Here is a 17,377-nt window from a genome sequence, read left to right on the forward strand (position 1 = left end):
TCACGTAATAAAATGCAGGTCAGGTCATACCCTAAAGGAAATCTGTGGCTTTAACATTCAGTAAGGAAGCCCTACACAGATGCTGCAAGTGTGGAACATGAGTTTGTAATGACATAGTGCAACAAACCACATGTATTAGTCAGGAAGTGGTAATTATCACTAAAATGAAACGAGTAAAAAGACAGTGCAATGAGAACAAAGTGAGGTATACTGAGATTACATGTAAAGTTTTCAAAAGCAATAGCTCAAGTGAGAAATAAGCCATCAAAAACATCTGGGAGTGTTTGACATAAATGGAAGCTGCAGTCAGCTGTTGGACACAGTATGGCATAAAAGACCTTAAGGAATCACTGGTGAGAGAGATGCTCTTCAAAGGCAGGACAGCAAGCATACTACAGGACAATTTTCAGCAACTCACTTTTGCATAGCTAACACCGATAAGAATACAGTATGATGAAAACCAAAACGAAAAGCTCTTTGAAAAAGTTGGTGTCATTCCTTACTCAAATCAACTGAGAAAAAATGTAGTTTCTGAAAGCTCTTTGAAAATTAAATATATGGTTTGAAAAAAACTGCTGAAAGATTACTTTGCATTAAGTCTTGCTGCAGATAAAGACAAAGTCAAAGGCTGCAGCATACCACAGCAACTCCTTCTTTCCAGTTTGCAGGCACTTTGCAGTGACTAGCATTGGAAGTAGCAGGAGAAAAAAAGGCAGCGCTGGAATTCACTGTGCATTAGCAGCTATTATTCTGAGAAGCCTCCCAGTGATCTTTTACAGCATAGACTATGCAAGAACATTTTTTTCTGAGGAAAGATTGCTCACAGCACTAAAGATGTAGCAGTAAGGATAGCCATCTGAGCCATCAAAGATGTGGGCTTAAGAATAAGACAACTCTCATATTACAAACAGAGTCACCATTTTTCTTAAAAAAACCCCAACAGTTAAGTTTGTAAAACAACTATTTAAATTTTTCAGATACAAGTACTTATCACTATATCATATGTAAAAGCACCTTGTGTGTTGGCATAACACAAATTGTACCTCTTGCAAAACTTTTTGGTGAGTTATATGTTTTTACGCCTGCATCTTTGTTGTGACATTCTCCTGGAATTTACCAAGCCGGTACTGTAGCCTTGCTGCCACAGCCGTAATCCCACAGCAGGTATGTGTCTTTAACCTCAGTTATGGATGGGGAATAAAGTTACCTAAACGCTATGTTACCAGCCCAAGGTCACCCAGAAAGTCTGTGGCAGGATAAAGAACTGAAATCAAGGCTTACAATACCAGAGGACACCCTTTCCTCCCTTTCAAATATCAGTTACTTTTCATTCATACGCTCAGGTAAGAAACCTGAACACAACAGTGACAGACACACAAGCATGACTTACTTAATGTAGATGACAGGAACGGTCAACAGTTAACATCACAGGTGTAGAAGTTAATCCAGGAAATGTAAATGTACTGCTTCATTTAGCTCAAAATATCTACTTCAATAAACACCTACTTTGTCTCTATGTCCCACTATTTAATTTCAAATGCATTATCATTTTTCAGTATACTCAATTCATATGTTAGAATAAAAAACAACTTACTGAATAGCACCATCTTCCATTTAGGTAATACAGAAGAGGATCTTGAGGCTTAAGTTCAATTGCTTTGTCTAGGTGCTCCTATTAGAAAGAAAATCAGTATCACTTTAGATGTTTGTTTTGGCAAGTGTGTTTACATTCTAAGAAGTTTGCTGCAAATCATAAACAAATTCAGAAATTCTCTTCTGCAATTCTTTTGTAACAACCTAAAAATATTTTAACTAGCAAGCCCCTTCCTCACGGAGGGAAACCACAAGAGTATTTAGCAACTTTGCACACAATGCGAGAAGGCATGCTGTATTTAGAACATGACTAAGCAGCTCTAAAGTTCAATCAAAGAACACAAGAACTTTTGTCTTAAAAAGGCAACAACTTCAATTAAATTCATTTTATTTACAGTTAGTATGAGGAAACTGTCACACACTGAATCAGTGAGAAGGCAACCACTCTCTTTGATAGATCTTACATGCCAGCACCCACCACTGAAGCACAGTCACTTCCTCCCTGGAATGTGACTGCCCCAGTGAAATGGTACATGGCATAACAGACTGTCGCTGTAATGTGAAATTCAGAAAACAAAATGGTTCTGTTTATAGTGAAACCATAAAACCTAGAAGGCATCTAATGAGGTGCTTCTTCCAAAACCATTTTCATTACATGTCATGAGTATCTTTATTTCACTCTAATCTACTGAAGAAAACTCTTACTGCTCAACCTGAGTCTGAAAAAAAAAAAGTTATTTCACCCCTAACCACCATTTGCCTCTCAAAATAAACTCCCCTTCTAAGGTTTCTTTTTTTCCCTCCCAGATATCTCTGTTTTTTCTAATTAAGCCAGTCACTAAAATATCTGAGTTATATAGTTTTGAGAGCCTGAGAGTGATTCTATCATTCTGTCCACAAACTATTCAGGGAAGAGCTATGTTTTCATGCTATCACTTTCCCAAATCCTTAACATTTCCAAATTATTCATATGGATTTCAAGAATTACTTCTGAAGAGGAAAACCTCCCTGAAAAGGCTACTGCTAACACTGTGGCCTCTTTTTAAACTCCATCCTTAAACAACTGCAGCACTTGTGCTATTTGTCATTCTCCCTTCGTTCCCAGCTTGTCCCAGCACTCAGGGCTTAGCTTGCTTGGCACAGCTCAGATGTAATTACTGCTCTCTCATAGGAAAGCTCTGGGACACTCCAAACCCTAACATGGACTTGATGTGATACAGACCCATCCCGGGTATTCCCTGGGAAGTGGAACACGACTGCTGCCTCTCACTGACACCCAGACAGGGGGGGACACAGGCTTGGAAGGCAAGGAAGGGAAAGTGCCTCAGCAATGCCAAGGACAAGGAGGGGAAGAGTAGCACATGTAACACAAACTGCTAACTCTAAAATACACAGTTACCTTTGAAAGGACAGTATTAAAAGAAATATTAGTTCTTAAAGGTAGCATGAAGGTTGACTGCAGAACTGTGTTCATTCATCACTTGGCATTTAATATGCTTTTATTTTCTGAACAGAATTATTACTCCCTTTTCCTCCCCGCTTTGACTACAAAATAAAACTGAAATCTTAATGCTGTTCCCACCTCAGCTCTTATGTTTTGTAAGCAAGTAATCTATTTGCATACATAAAAATACTTTTCTCACTTTAACATGGGCACCAAAATAGACCTGTGAAGCTGAATTACTGTGCTGGAAAAATCTGTCTTAGACACTATATAAGGAAATAATTTAAAGGAATAGCTTAAAAAAATCCAAAACCCTACAAAAACATACCTTAAAGAGATAACCATTCCTGATTTTGTTTTGTACACTTTCAAACTGAGACATATAGCCACACATAATTGCAAACCTGAGAGGGGAAAAGAAAAACACACACACATACTTTTCATGATTTAAATAAACCTTTGAATCAAATTACAAAATATTTCAATACCTAATGCACAGATTAACACTTGTTTTTCTTCCATCTTGATGCCTGGATAGAAGTTTGGCATGAGGTGTATATATTCAGGAGCAGACAAAAAACAAAACAAAACAAAAATAATAATGGAAACAAGAAGTTTAAATGACACTGTTTGGGCTGTCAGTGAAGTGAAAAAACAGCTATTTCTCCTCTAAAATTTCTATCATTTAGATCAGAATGTGACACTTCCAGACTCACTCCAGCATTGATGTCAGTTTAACTGGACACATCGTGCTCTGCACTGGGAATGTGAACACCATCAGCCATTGTACCCCACCCGGGAAGGCAAATCCTTGGGGTGTGCTGAGCAGGAAGCTGTGCAGACCTCAAAAATAATTCACAGTCGTCATCTACCCTTTTCAAGCATCTTGGTGCATTTCTGCACTTCTAGCGTTCTTTTAACATATTTAAATTTTTAAAAAAACATACACACACATTCTGCTCTAACAGGGTCACTACTGCTCCTACTAGCTACATATTGCTAAGAGTATTATTATTATTATTATTATCATCATTATTATAAATTGGGGACACTGACTGTTAAAAGAAATGTGAGATAATTTCTATTAAAAATGTTTATTGTTAATCAGGTATAACGGAAAGTATTTTGCGAGGCCCCTACCTATAAAGATTCAGATTTCCTAAGGAACACTGTTGTCTTATTGACACTCCACTTAAACTTCTATTGCTTTTTCCTTACTACTTCAACAGCCATAGAACCTGCTATGCATAAGGGGTCGCTTGCACAGACATCAATTATACTTTCCTTGAACCTATTTTCATTGGTATTAAGACAACTTTGCACTTCTGGATAAAAGCAACAGAACTAATAAAGATGTATTTAAGCAGCACAAACCAATACGGATAATTTTTGTAAATTTTTCAGGATTTTGTTTTTGCATTAAAAATTTTACGATGTAATATCAAATTAAAACAAAAATTAATCCTAAAAGAGGGAAATAAAGTTGAAGTCCAGAGGAAAACATGAGAATCATGCAAGAAACTTACTGAGTTAATTATGGTAACAGACCTGCCATCTGTATGGCACATACAGTTTTTAAGCGTTACTAAACCTCAGCTTTCTTGAATTTCTTTATATAATGTAATTATTCAAGCTCCAGTGAATCCTCATTAAAATATCACTGTTAACAAAACCATAGAGATTATTTTATTGCTTACAGTTATACCTAAGGGTTTTAAGTTAGAAATACTCATGCTACAGGTTATTGTGTTTTTAGTCAGTGAGCTTCCCAGGTAAGGCGTGCAAATCAGCATAACAACAGTAGCTGAATTTATAAGAGCTCCAGGCAGACTGTCAAACACTGTTGAGCAGGATGTATATCGTGACCAATGTGCACTGAAAAAAGATCCAGCTAATGGCACCACTGCTTCTGACATTTAAAGCTGCAGGGGGAGGGCATTTCATATGGGAAAGAGCTGCAATTGATGGAAAAAGCGAGGGGTGGGGGTCAGGAAAGTTCAGGTATTTAGAAAGAGGGGGAAGGTACTGAAAACTTTATTAGGCTTAAGTAACTCAGGCAACATTTCCCCTATTCCCTTCACTCATTAAGTGCTAATCAGATAAACTCAGCATACCATAGCTAAACGGATTGCTGTTACAAAAGAAAACAATGAAAAGCGAACAAGCTAATCCAGCATCTTGCAGTATTTCCCTGTCTGTGCGTGACAAGAAAGAGGGCCTTAGTTTAAACCAGTTCAAAGAAAAACTTCTACTTACAGCTAAAATCTCTGGGCAAGGAAATCCCAGTAAAATTTGCAACGAATTAAAAATAAGCTAACCTACAACTTCAAATAAATTTTAATTTTTCAAGGCAAAAATAAGAATGTCTTTCATGTATAAGTGTGGGTGGTTTTTTTCTATTTTATACTTTTGAACTAGGCTAGGCAGGCAATTGGTATAAATCAATTATTATAAATTGATTTTACATATATTTATAAATATTATAAATTAATTTTTGGAGTTCTATGGCATTTCAGATATTAATTTCATTTCTTACTTTAAAAAGGGGGTTTTTCCCCGAAAAGAATTTTTAGGCATTTCAAATAATATTCAGAGTTTAAAAAACAAAGCAAACTTTATTTTCACTGATCCAAAGGGTGATATCAAGAAAATGATCAGAGAAAACGAGGAAGGAGCTAACTAGAAAGGCTCCCGTCAGGTTCTCGGGATTCCGTCCCGAAAGCATCCTCCCAGCCGCCGGGCCCAGGTCTCGGGGAAGCCGGCAGCCGCGGCAGGAGCGCAGGTACCGGGCCGGAGAGCCCAGCTCCCCGCAGCCTTCCCACGCCGTGTCCCCTGCCCCACCTCCTGGTGACACTCGGACACAGCAGGCAGCCTCCGGGCCTGCGCCTTTCACTGGCTTTTTTACATGTCACCTTGTGCGCTATTATAAAAATTACAGAGGGGAAATAAATTTAAAAAAAAAATAATCACACAATAATGTGCAAATATCCAATGAAATGGGTAACGCGCACACATTTTTTATTTGAGCAAGTGATGCTGGGTTTCCCTGCCTCACACCCTTTGAACATCAAGTTTAAAATACCATTTATGGTATATTCATAGAGAAAAATAAAATTGTACCAACTAAGTGCTGCAAGGAAGCGACCTAACTGCTGAACTCATGCTACCCCTGGATAATGTAAAAAAACAGCCACAGACATGTTCATCTAAAAAAACATAACGCTTATAACCTCACTGAGACAGACACAGTACTTCTGTTAACATAAAAAAATGTTACATTCAGGTGGAAGAAGAGTTAATGAAAACAATGTAGAAGCATAGAGATTAATTATCCACAATTAATGCTCCCTTTCTAAGCACAAACATCCAAACTAACTCAGTCGTAAGTCAGCACAACGACCTTTTGCTACAAACGATGTCACCTGAAACTCAGACTCACAAGAAACTGTACTCGACAGGGACGGATGCCAAGTGCCTACATGGCCCTCACACAGAGGGGTCCGGATCAAGGTGAATTAATGTTTTCCCTTCTGGTGTGCCAGAATGTCTGTGTGTACTCTGACAAGATACAACTGTAAGGGATGCACCTTACCTGCTGCAAAAGGAAGAACAGCAGGTTGATCCAGTGAGTTTTATCAAGCATGTTTACAAGCAACCTAAATTTTAATACCAAAAATGCAGAGAGATGCTACTAACACTTAGACTCTGGCAACCACTGCTTATGCCATGAGATGGATTCACAGGAAAGATGTAAACTCTCAAATCAAGATTAAACCACATTAGGGCACTCAATCAGAAAGTTTTCTCTTTTTCCTGATAAATTTCATGGGGCCAAAACCAGAAATAACATGCATCTTCCCAGGCTTGTTCCTCCCTCTTTTATCATCCCTCCTGTGTCCAGAAAACACTCTTATTTCTTACGCAGACTTTGGAAAAGTGTGGGTACAGGGCTTACACTTAGGAGTCTAGGTCTCCCTTTTAACAGCCTAGTATCAACATGAAAGTTTTTCTTAACTGTAATTTGTACAACGTTGTGAAAAGGAGGAGAGTTTTTGATATTTACTAATACCATAGAATTTAATTCATCTGTTTCATACCTATTTTCACTCTTTCCTCTTCTCCCAAGACACATTTGACATGTAAGGCAGTATGAGTAAAGGCTAATGTGTGGGTAACACAAGAGAGGCCCAGTGAAAAGGAAGTTAATTTCCATTCCAGTTCTAAATGTGTTCTTGCGTCTCCCCATCTCTGCATGGCTCAGAGTCCTGTGCACCACATCTTATTTCTTAGCCACTGACTCCCTCATTCACCAGTTTCACACACTTACATATTCTGACAGTCTGCAATGCAGCCAGACCCTCAGGCTTTCTTTTTAATCTGACTTCAACAAGATATGAATTCCTATGTAGGGAAATTTTGCAACTTATATTTATGATCCTTGTTGCTTTACACTTCCAGAGATCACGGTTTTGCGTACTTAAAATTGTATCATTTTCCTACCATGGTATTTCATCTATAAAAATGCATCTGATTATACTAAGTTTCCATGGAAAAGTGAAGTATCAGTTTGATATCACCTCCCTCATGGTGATGAGGGTATGGAAGCAGCAGCTAAGAATGTGAAAGACTCCCAATATACAAAATAAAATGCGCCAAGGTGCAAAGTTAAGCATTTAGGTGGGTTTTTTTGTTCACAGGGGTTCTTTTGTTTGGCTTTTGTTTTATTTTCTTTTTTTTTTCCCCCTTCTTCTTGGAATACAACTGAGTCTACATTGTAGAAATTGGCAGAAATACAGTTTTTGTATTAAAACTTCACCAGAGCGCTGAAGCTGAGCTCCAGGGAAACATCAGATGTAGCACACGCTTGTGTAGGTGACACTTGCAAAAACATGGGAAACAAACCCATATTTTGGTAAAAAAAACCCCTAAAGTTAAGGTCATTTAAGGATTCTGGCTTAATAATTTATTGCAACACACATGATATACCAAAACAAGGAAAAATGCTGCTGTTAACGCATATTCACAGAAGTTCACCAGCAGAACATGTGGATGCCATGTTCTGCATTTTTGAGGCTGTGGAACCCGCAACTGTGTTAAATTTCTGTGTTCCAGAAATTTAATTTTTATTTTTATAACAGACTTTTTTAGTTTTTACAGCTGCAAACACAATCTTGGAGAAATTAGCAGTATATAGTCTTCACAAACGTAGAAACAGAGTGAAACAATAGCTTTCAGACAGAGTAACACAATTCTCCTTGACAGAAATGTAATAGGGATCACTAGGTTGCCAGTATTATTTCCTCTGTGACCATTCTGGCAAAAAGCTTGTAGTAAATAGACCTTTTCACATTTCAAACCTACCTCCTTTGCACTTCCGTGAGGATGCTGCCGTGTTTCACCAATGCACTGCTATTTCAAAAACCTTTTCCCAGGGGATGCATCATACTCCTCACAGGCTGGACTACAGACCTGAGCTCAGTCCCTTGCAAAGGGCTGCTGTCATGCAAGTGCCAACATCTGCTACCTGCCTTCAGTGGGGAGGGAAATGTGCACTGAGAAGAAAGATAAACAGATGGAGAACTTGGAAAAGGGACCACAAATGACCTGAGGCACTGCAACAACATTTCTGAACTGAAATACTCTGCTGACCTGCCCTGTGGAAAAGAAAAAAAAAATCAAACAACCCCCCCACTAGATTGTGATTTCTTTTTTTTTTTTTGCACACAAAGTGATTTTTATCAGATCTAATCATTAACCCCAGCAACCACACCGTCCTAATGCATGACCTTCCACCTTCTCTCATTTAAATGCTCTTTAACCACAAGCTACACATCCCTCTGATCCACCTACTACAGAACTAGTTACAGCTTCTCAGAAATGGCTGCTGAATTTGCCTTTCTCTATTTGAAATTTTAAATTATTTTTGCCAAAATGTTAAGTAACTTAAATATAATTGACCAAGATTAAGCATAATTAACAACAAAGATTGATGTAAAACTTTTTTGGTCACGCCCTGAATCAAATACAGGGCAAAAAACTACTAACCTGAAACTTTGTTATACCAAATTTTGACTGAAAGCGGTCTTTCTGGACAGGGTATCAACTCCGGAAAAATAAGACTGTATGATAGAAACAGATGCTTGTAGCTTGTAAGGTATCTGTTTCTTCTAAGTCTAAATAAGGGAAAATGAAGGGCAGAAGGTTACAAGAATTTAGGTAGAAACATGGTAAGAATTTATTTTTAAAAGTTGACGGTAGTATGAAAATATCCTACAACATATTCTATAATTCTGAAGAGTTTTGTTTCACTAGAGAAATATTTTTATGCCCTTGCACCCTACAAATCTGCCAAATTATCTGTTATAATTCTACTACTGAGAGTGCATGACATTCACTTTTTTGTGGGAAGTTTGTGTAAAACCCCCTTGCATGCAATGTGCCACCTAACATAAAAGTTTTTTCCATAACAACTACATTTTTCCTGCTTCTGCACAGCTTCCCACATTTCTGCAAAATAACCATGTTATACGGGCTTAAGAACTTGACTTTATCATGTTGGGTAGTAGTATCACTTAATCTTAAAAATTAACCCAGGAGAAACTTAATCCCTGTTGTGTCAAAACAGTAGTTGACTTTCTTAGAAACCATCTTCTGAGTAGTTCTTTATTCTAAGTGATTTTACCACCTTTTGTTCACAAGACACAAGAGTTAAAAGTTTCTACATTTCTGAATACTTTCTCTGTGTTTCTTTGTTTAGAGACACAGCTTCCTACATTTCTGAATACTATGTACCTCTCAAGTAATACAAGTCACCTTCTGGCTAGATATCCCACTGTTACATACAAGCTTCTCAGTATCTCTGCAATCTCTAGACTTCTTCACTGAAATATGTTCACTTGGGACTTCCACTTCGTTTGATTTTTGTACACCAAGTACAGCAAGCCCACTCAGAAGTATTAGTCATACTAGCAAATCAAAGATTCCCTAAGCATCAGTTCTAGCCCAGGCACAAGCTTAGCACAAAACTGTATGCGAATGTAAGGGTCAACGTTTTGAATTAGTCCTGGAAGTGAATAATAAATCTCTACAACTAACAAACATTAATATGATTTCTATGGTTACATCTTTCTCCATTTTTTGGCTTACTAATACAGGTCAGCCAAAACACCCGAGTAGGTGGTAATTATTCGTGTCCTCAGTGAAGCCAATCCACTCTTTTCCATAGTCTTCCCTCTCAGTGAGAGGCCGTCAGCTCTGGAACCTTCTTCCATGGGTAACCCCGGGCTTGTGAAACTTGTTCCTGTGCTTCCGTGTAACTCATATATACATGATAGAATAAAGTCTTGGGGACAGCTGTGGTTCAGGTGGAGTCTTCACTTAAAACTACTAGGTTTTCACTTGATAACTTCACTCCAATCTAAATGAGACGGACACGTGCTGTATGACTCCCATCAGCAGGTAAGTTCTATAGAATAACCCACACTTAAGGGCAGCACTAAGTTTGTTTGTAGCAAACAAATCAAAGCTCAATGCAAAGAATGATCTTTCTAAGCAAATGTCGTGAACACTGGCCACATCTAGTAACCTTTCTGTTCTCTGCAAAGCCTGTAAGAAAACCTTCTCAGCAAAAAAGGAGATGTGGAGTTCTGGGCAACAGCAGAGAAGCCTTCTGGACCTCTTCGAAACTCTTGAAGAAAAAATGGCAACAAAGGCCCCCAAGCATAAAAACTCACCTGTTTTGCAAAAGATCTTAAAAGCAATTGTTTAGTTTTATATAAAAGCACTGTTAACACACCTCCACATTCTGTGTTTTCTGTAACTGTAAAGCTGTAAAGCGGTGCCATCTGAAGAAACTATAGCACTGAACTGTTCGCATAGCACTTCCAACTAAAATCTGGATGATAATGACACCCCATGGTCCAAGACGAGCTGTGAAGATTCACAGGTATCATTTGGGAGTCACTGACCCACAAAATTATTTTGTTTGAGGGTTGGGAAAAACAAGACAACGTGCAACTGGCTGATGCCAACTTCTGCATGCGAGTTCCTTCACAACTTGAATAATTGACAGCAGCTGAGCAAAGCAACAGGTCACTTAGAATATTTACTCTGCCTCTCTTTAGGGTGGTCACACAAATAATAAAAGGTTACAACTATGTTTTTCCTCTCCAGTGTTTCCATCTACTTCAGTTTTTTAGAGGTCACCATTCCAAAAATATTAAAAGTTTTTTGATCTCATTGGCAACTACAATATTAAGTGTTCACACATTTTCAAAAATCTGGATTCAGGTATTATTTGCAGCTGCAAAAGTTCACTACCAAAACCGACTGACTACTTCACAATATTTTGCTCTGTTCTTCTGCATATATTTTATCAAATTTAACTTGAAGATGAATATTGGTTACTTGTCAGTATTCAGATCAGTAAGTTGGCCAGTTTTATTGTTGATATGTTTTATGATACAGTTTTATTAAAAAATACAGGTGACCTACTAAGAAGATACATGGCATTTTTTTTTTGTTCTTAACTGAAGTAAATATGAAAAGTAAGGAAGATAGCTGAACTCTAGGCCTACATTAGCAAGAGTTTGCTCATGAGACCATTCCACTAAATTCTCATGGTAGAGACAAAAGATACATTCTATTTCCCAGACAGCTTATAGCAGTTCCACAAAACAGGAAAACCCTGTTCTGGAACCCTTTTTGATGCAGAGGAAAGGTAGGAAATAGTTTTAAAGACTAATTCAGCTCCAGTGAGATGTTCTCTATTGACTGAAAAATCTAGAAGTAACTGACCCTAAATGTGACAATATGAGCACACGGCCCCAGGGGTGGAAACACAGCCCTACCATTTGCCATGGACTGATTCAGACTGCACTGGAACACGGTGAAGCTTGGGAACATCTGCAGTATATTGATGACATCATTGTGTGAGGCAATACAGCAGAAGTTTCTGAGAAAGGGAAGAAAATAGTCCAAATCCTTCTGAAAGGCAGGTGCACCATAAAATAAAGTAAGGTCAAGGGACCCACACAGGAGATCCAGTTTTTAGGAATAAAATGCCAAGATGGACATGATCAGATTCCAACAGATGTGATCAACAAAATAGCAGCCATGCCTCCACCAATGAACAAAATGAAAACACGAGCTTTCTTAGACATTGTGGGTTTTTGGAGAATGCATATTCCAAATTACAGTCTGATCGTAAGCCCTCTTTATCAAGTGACACAGGGAAGAATGATTTCAAATGGGGCCCTGAGCAATGATAAGCCTTTGAACAGATTAAGCAAGCAATAGTTCATGCAGTAGGCCTTGGGCCAGTCTGGGCAGGACAAGGTGTAAAAAGCTGTGCTCTACACCGCAGCTGGGGAGAATGGCCCTACCTGGAGCCTCCGGCAGAAAGCGCCAGGGGAGACAGGTTTGACCCCTAGGGTTTTGGAGTCGGGGACAGAGAGGATACGAGGCCTACTATACTCCAACTGAAAAAGAGATACTGGCAGCATATGAAGGGGTTCGAGCTGCTTTGTAAGTGGTTGGTACTGAAGCACAGCTCCTCCTGGCACCCCGACTGCCGGTGCTGGGCTGGATGTTCAAAGGGAGGGTCCCCTCTACACACCATGCAACTGTTGCTATGTGGAGGAAGTGGGTCACACTGATCACCCAAAAAAGAAGCAGCAGTGATTAACTGAAACCTATTAGAAAGTATGGGAACTGGGCATGCAATAGATAGCATTGAATAAGGGGTGGATAATGTGCTGGTTTTGGCTGGGATAGAGGTAATTTTCTTCATAGCAGCTAATATGGGGCTATCTTTTGGATTTGTACTGGAAACAGTGTTGATAATGCAGGGACGTTTTCGTCACTGCTGAGCGGTGCTTACACAGAGTCAAGGCCTTTTCTGCTTCTCACCCCACCCCACCAGCGAGTGGCTGGGGTGGGGGCACAAGAAGCTGGGAAGGGACACAGCGAGGACAGCTGACCCCAATGGGCCAAAGAGATATCCCACACCATATGACGTCATGCTCAGCATATAAAACTGGTGGGCGGGGGGGAGAAAAATGAAGTGGGGGACGTTCAGAGTGACGGCATTTGTCTTCCCATGTAACAGTTATGCGTGATGGAGCCCTGCTTTCCTGGAGATGGCTGAACGCCTGCCTGCCCATGGGAAGGAGTGAATGAACCCCTTGTTTTGCTTTGCTTCCACGCGCAGCTTTGGCTTCACCTGTTAAACTGTCTTTATCTCAACCCACGAGTTTTCTCACTTTTACTCTTCCAATTCTCTCCCCCATCCCACTGCGGGGGAGTGAGCGAGCAGCTGGGTGGTGCTTGGTTGCTGGCTGGAGTTAAACCATGACAACTTGTAAAATAATGGTTAGATAAACAGAATAAGTTTGCATCAGCCATTCTCAAACAACACGGCTGACTACCAAAATCTCCTGGGTAATGTAGAAAATCCCATCAAAAGGAAAAAGGTAAACATAGTTGCTAAATATGAAAAAAAGAAAGGAAAGGACAGAGATTATGGACAAATCAGCCTAACCTGAAAGCATTCTAGGATAAATTATTCTGTAAGTGCAGAGGCATACAAAACAGTCGGGGCAAGTTTGTCACAAACAAACAGTATAAAACAAAAATATTTTTCTTTTTGACAAAATAAACAAGCCTGGAATATTAGAAGAATGCAACAAATGGGATATAGCTTGACCTTAATGTGGCCTTTGACTTTGTCCTACCTGATGTTCCTCTAAATGTAACCATGGAAATATTGTTTCGCTTAAATCACCTGTAGATGGTTGCAGAACCAGGATCATGTGAACCTGAGCATTGTTACAGGTGTTCCACAAAGTTTTGTGCTGGGTCCATTATCTCCCAGTAATTTCATCAATGAAATCAATTATTTTAAAAGCCCACAAAATACTTTTAAAATAAAATTGTAATCTGGAAGGGGATGCAAGCATTTACAAACCTAAATGGCCTCAGTAAAACTGAGAAATGGTCTGAAATCAATGAAACATGTGTAAAGTACTCTACCAAGGAAGAAAAAAAGAAATGTACAGTTACAAAACAAGTCCATCTGATTCAGCAGCAGCACAGCAGAAAAAAGATCTGCTGGAACCACAGACTGAACAACAGTTGGCAGGCTAGACAAAAACATACAAATATCTGTCTGGAGCATGGAAGCCCATTCTGCCCAGTCCTTAGAACCTCAGTTAGAGTGGCATAACCAGTATGGGGCATCACACTTCAAAAATTATGCATCAAGTCAGAAAGACTTCAGAAAAGAAAGACAAGCAGACCAAATATTCAGGAAAAAAAATATTATACCAAACTATTCAAATCTGTGGTGTCCATCCACATCACCAGAAAGCCACTGTTCAACAGTAACTGATAAAACCGTCACATTCACTTGCAACCCAGACACAAAAAGGACAAAAACTGTAAACCATACAGAAATCCACTACAAGAACCAGTAGCTTACAAAACATAAGATTTTCCTCTTAAACGTCTCAAATAGGCTTTCTGAGCTAACCTCTGGAGCGTATCTCCTTGCACTAGTAATTCTTCCCTTGCCAGATGTGCCTCCCAGTACAGGATCTCACATCTGAAGTCCAGCAGACCACCTATATCTCCCTGAACAACATGTGAGCTTTTATCAGCGTAATTTCTGCCAGTGAAGTTGTATTTATACAGGAGATTTTGTCAAGAGATGTTGTCAACTGAACCTCAGAAGAAATTAATCTCACCTCAATGCAGATGGGCAAAATGGATTCAGATGAAGTACACTCCATAAATGGCTACTTCTTTTTAGATTGTGAAGGGATAAAAGGATTTGGTTTAGATATGTAAAAGTTAAGTGAAATCCCACCCTACATGTGTAATAACAATATTAATGAAGAACACAGAAACCAAAATGGAAAGGAAAAGCTAACAATATTAGAAAAGAAATCAGGAGCTCAGTAAAATTGATTAATAAAATAGTAAGGTGAGAAACAATCAGCTAGAACTCAGCAGAATTACCTTTTACCTGACAACGTTGATATGATAAAAAATATTTACATTTGCAAAGGGTTGGTTAGACCTGGCAAGGTCTACAAAATTAACCCAAGTGCCAAGCTTGGAGGAAAATGACATGACAAAACAGAAATTGAGAAATTAACTGAAACTTCCATAGTGCTTTCATTGTCTATTTTTTATTATTAGAATTTAGATTATTACAAGTAAAAGAAAGGACAAAATATGAGGTCAAATGACATTATTTTGTGAAGTGCTGAAAGAGAAGGTAAATGTAAAACTATGGCTTCTCTGAGCAATAATATACTGGCTTAAGCAAATACTCCTTTCTACATTTCATGGTACATACTGAAGTATGGTTATGGAGTTGTTTCACATGCTATAGTAAATGCTTCACAGAATACTTCAATGTAATTTTTAGCTGCAACTGATGATAATTGAGTTCCATGAAACTCTGAAAATATATTAATGCATAGTTTATGAAATTGATGTCAAACTGCAGCATGATAAATGTAACTTGCTGTGGGCACTATTTAGAGCCAAAGACAGCCCGTTTTTTTTTTTCTTTTTGTTTGTTTGGTGTTTTGGTTGTTTTTTGTTTTTTTTTTTTTGTGGGATTTGATAAATACATCTAACTTTGCAAAAAAGCACACTTTCTCGAACTTACCACTGGTGACTCTCAGCACTCCTGGCATCCAGCTGAACAGCCTTTTCAGCTTTAATCTTTCCTATAAATGGAATAATACATTAAAGGATTTATTGTACTCTTCCACATTTTAGGCAACTCCCAAGAACAAAGCAACCTGATATACTCTAGCTGCAAAGAAAAAATTGCTTCCGGCTCTTGTAAATGTTTTTTAGATGGACAATGTAACATCCTGGCTTTACACCATTTACAACCTATACATACACATATAAATATATATGGGTACAATTTTAGTATTTTCTCTTAAAATCCAATTCAGAATCAGCTAAATCAGGGAAGGATTGGACTGGCCTGTCAAAGCAGGCTGTGCTGTCTGCAAGACTGAAGACCCTTAAAAGCAGGTTAAAGAAGCACCTGTCAAAAGAACCAGCAAAGCTGTTTCCTGCCTTGGGTACAGGAATGAACTAGTTGAAGTTCCTTTCCAGCACAAAGACTTCCATTAAGTTCCACTTTTAACTGAATAAAGATGACAGTAGGTGATTTGATCAAACCCATGCTCCCAGTAAGAAGTTCAGATGAGATGCTTGCTGTTTGCAAAGTCTCAGCTGCAACCAATTAAACCACACTGACATTTCTGTATTGCAAGTTAACTTCATAAAAGCAAAGAACAGCATACACAGTCCTCCAACACAGTGGAATGAAAAAACCCACAGAACTACTGCCAGCTCCCCCGCTGCCTCAATCCCACTGCACCACTTCTAAAAACTGAGATGAAAAAGGCTGCCGCCGCCCACCACTTCATGAGAATGAGCCAAACTAGGCTGGTTACTCAACACCTAAGACCTAATGTCATTCCATCATTATCTCTCCCTGTCTTTTTGCTCTGCCATTATCTTTCATCAACTGAGGCTACATGTAGTCACTGGTAAAAGCAAAGGATCCAACAACAGAGTTTACTCTTGTAATCTGGTTTGTGTCATAATCCTCACTGCACTGGATGATTTCTATACAAAGAAGCCAACCTACTACTAAAGCAAAGACCATATCAATTAAGTAGCTAAGACAGTGCAAGTCTTTATGAGTATTTACATGACAAAAGGAAAGGGACGAGGACCTTGTGCGAGCTGAGGTTGGCTATGGGATATGTCATTACATCACAAAGGCATGACACTGCCTTGAAGGATGACAAAGGGCAGCCAAAACTGCTTTGTCACTGCTGACAGAACAAAAAATAAAAAATGGAAGAAGCGTCACAGCAGACAGAATAGCCTAAACTAGGAATACACTAATAAAACCTGAATTTGTCCAGCAAAAAATGGAGAGGCAATGGAGAAACAAGGAATAGAGAGAAATATTCCCAAATAAAGGCAAAAAGGATTATTGTAAGAACAGTGGGTGGACCGAAGGGGAGTGAAGCAGGGAAAAAGATGTAGGTTTTATTGTAATAAAGAGAAGAAAGCCCAAAACAAAGAGAGAAATGTAAACTGCACCTCTAGCCAATATGCATCCAGACAGTGAAAGAAAGGTCTGCTGGTTTTGGCTGGGATAGAGGTAATTTTCTTCATAGCAGCTAATATGGGGCTATCTTTTGGATTTGTACTGGAAACAGTGTTGATAATGCAGGGACGTTTTCATCACTGCTGAGCGGTGCTTACACAGAGTCAAGGCCTTTTCTGCTTCTC

General features: G+C 38.8%; 1 protein-coding gene across 2 annotated transcripts in view; it reads right to left on the reverse strand.

The window, feature by feature from the left end:
- RMDN2 (regulator of microtubule dynamics 2) overlaps positions 1 to 17,377 on the reverse strand; it is a 48,770-nt gene that overhangs the window by 20,305 nt on the left and 11,088 nt on the right. For both annotated transcript variants that reach the window (XM_064445891.1, XM_064445892.1), the window contains 3 exons: positions 15,717 to 15,777; positions 3,366 to 3,441; positions 1,595 to 1,672 (listed from right to left, as the gene is read on the reverse strand). In XM_064445891.1, the coding sequence (XP_064301961.1) occupies positions 1,595 to 1,672; positions 3,366 to 3,441; positions 15,717 to 15,777 (215 nt within the window). The remainder of the gene's footprint in view (positions 1 to 1,594; positions 1,673 to 3,365; positions 3,442 to 15,716; positions 15,778 to 17,377) is intronic.

The sequence above is a fragment of the Phalacrocorax carbo genome, chromosome 3 (genome assembly GCF_963921805.1).
Source record: "Phalacrocorax carbo chromosome 3, bPhaCar2.1, whole genome shotgun sequence".
Taxonomy (NCBI): Eukaryota; Metazoa; Chordata; class Aves; order Suliformes; family Phalacrocoracidae; genus Phalacrocorax; species Phalacrocorax carbo.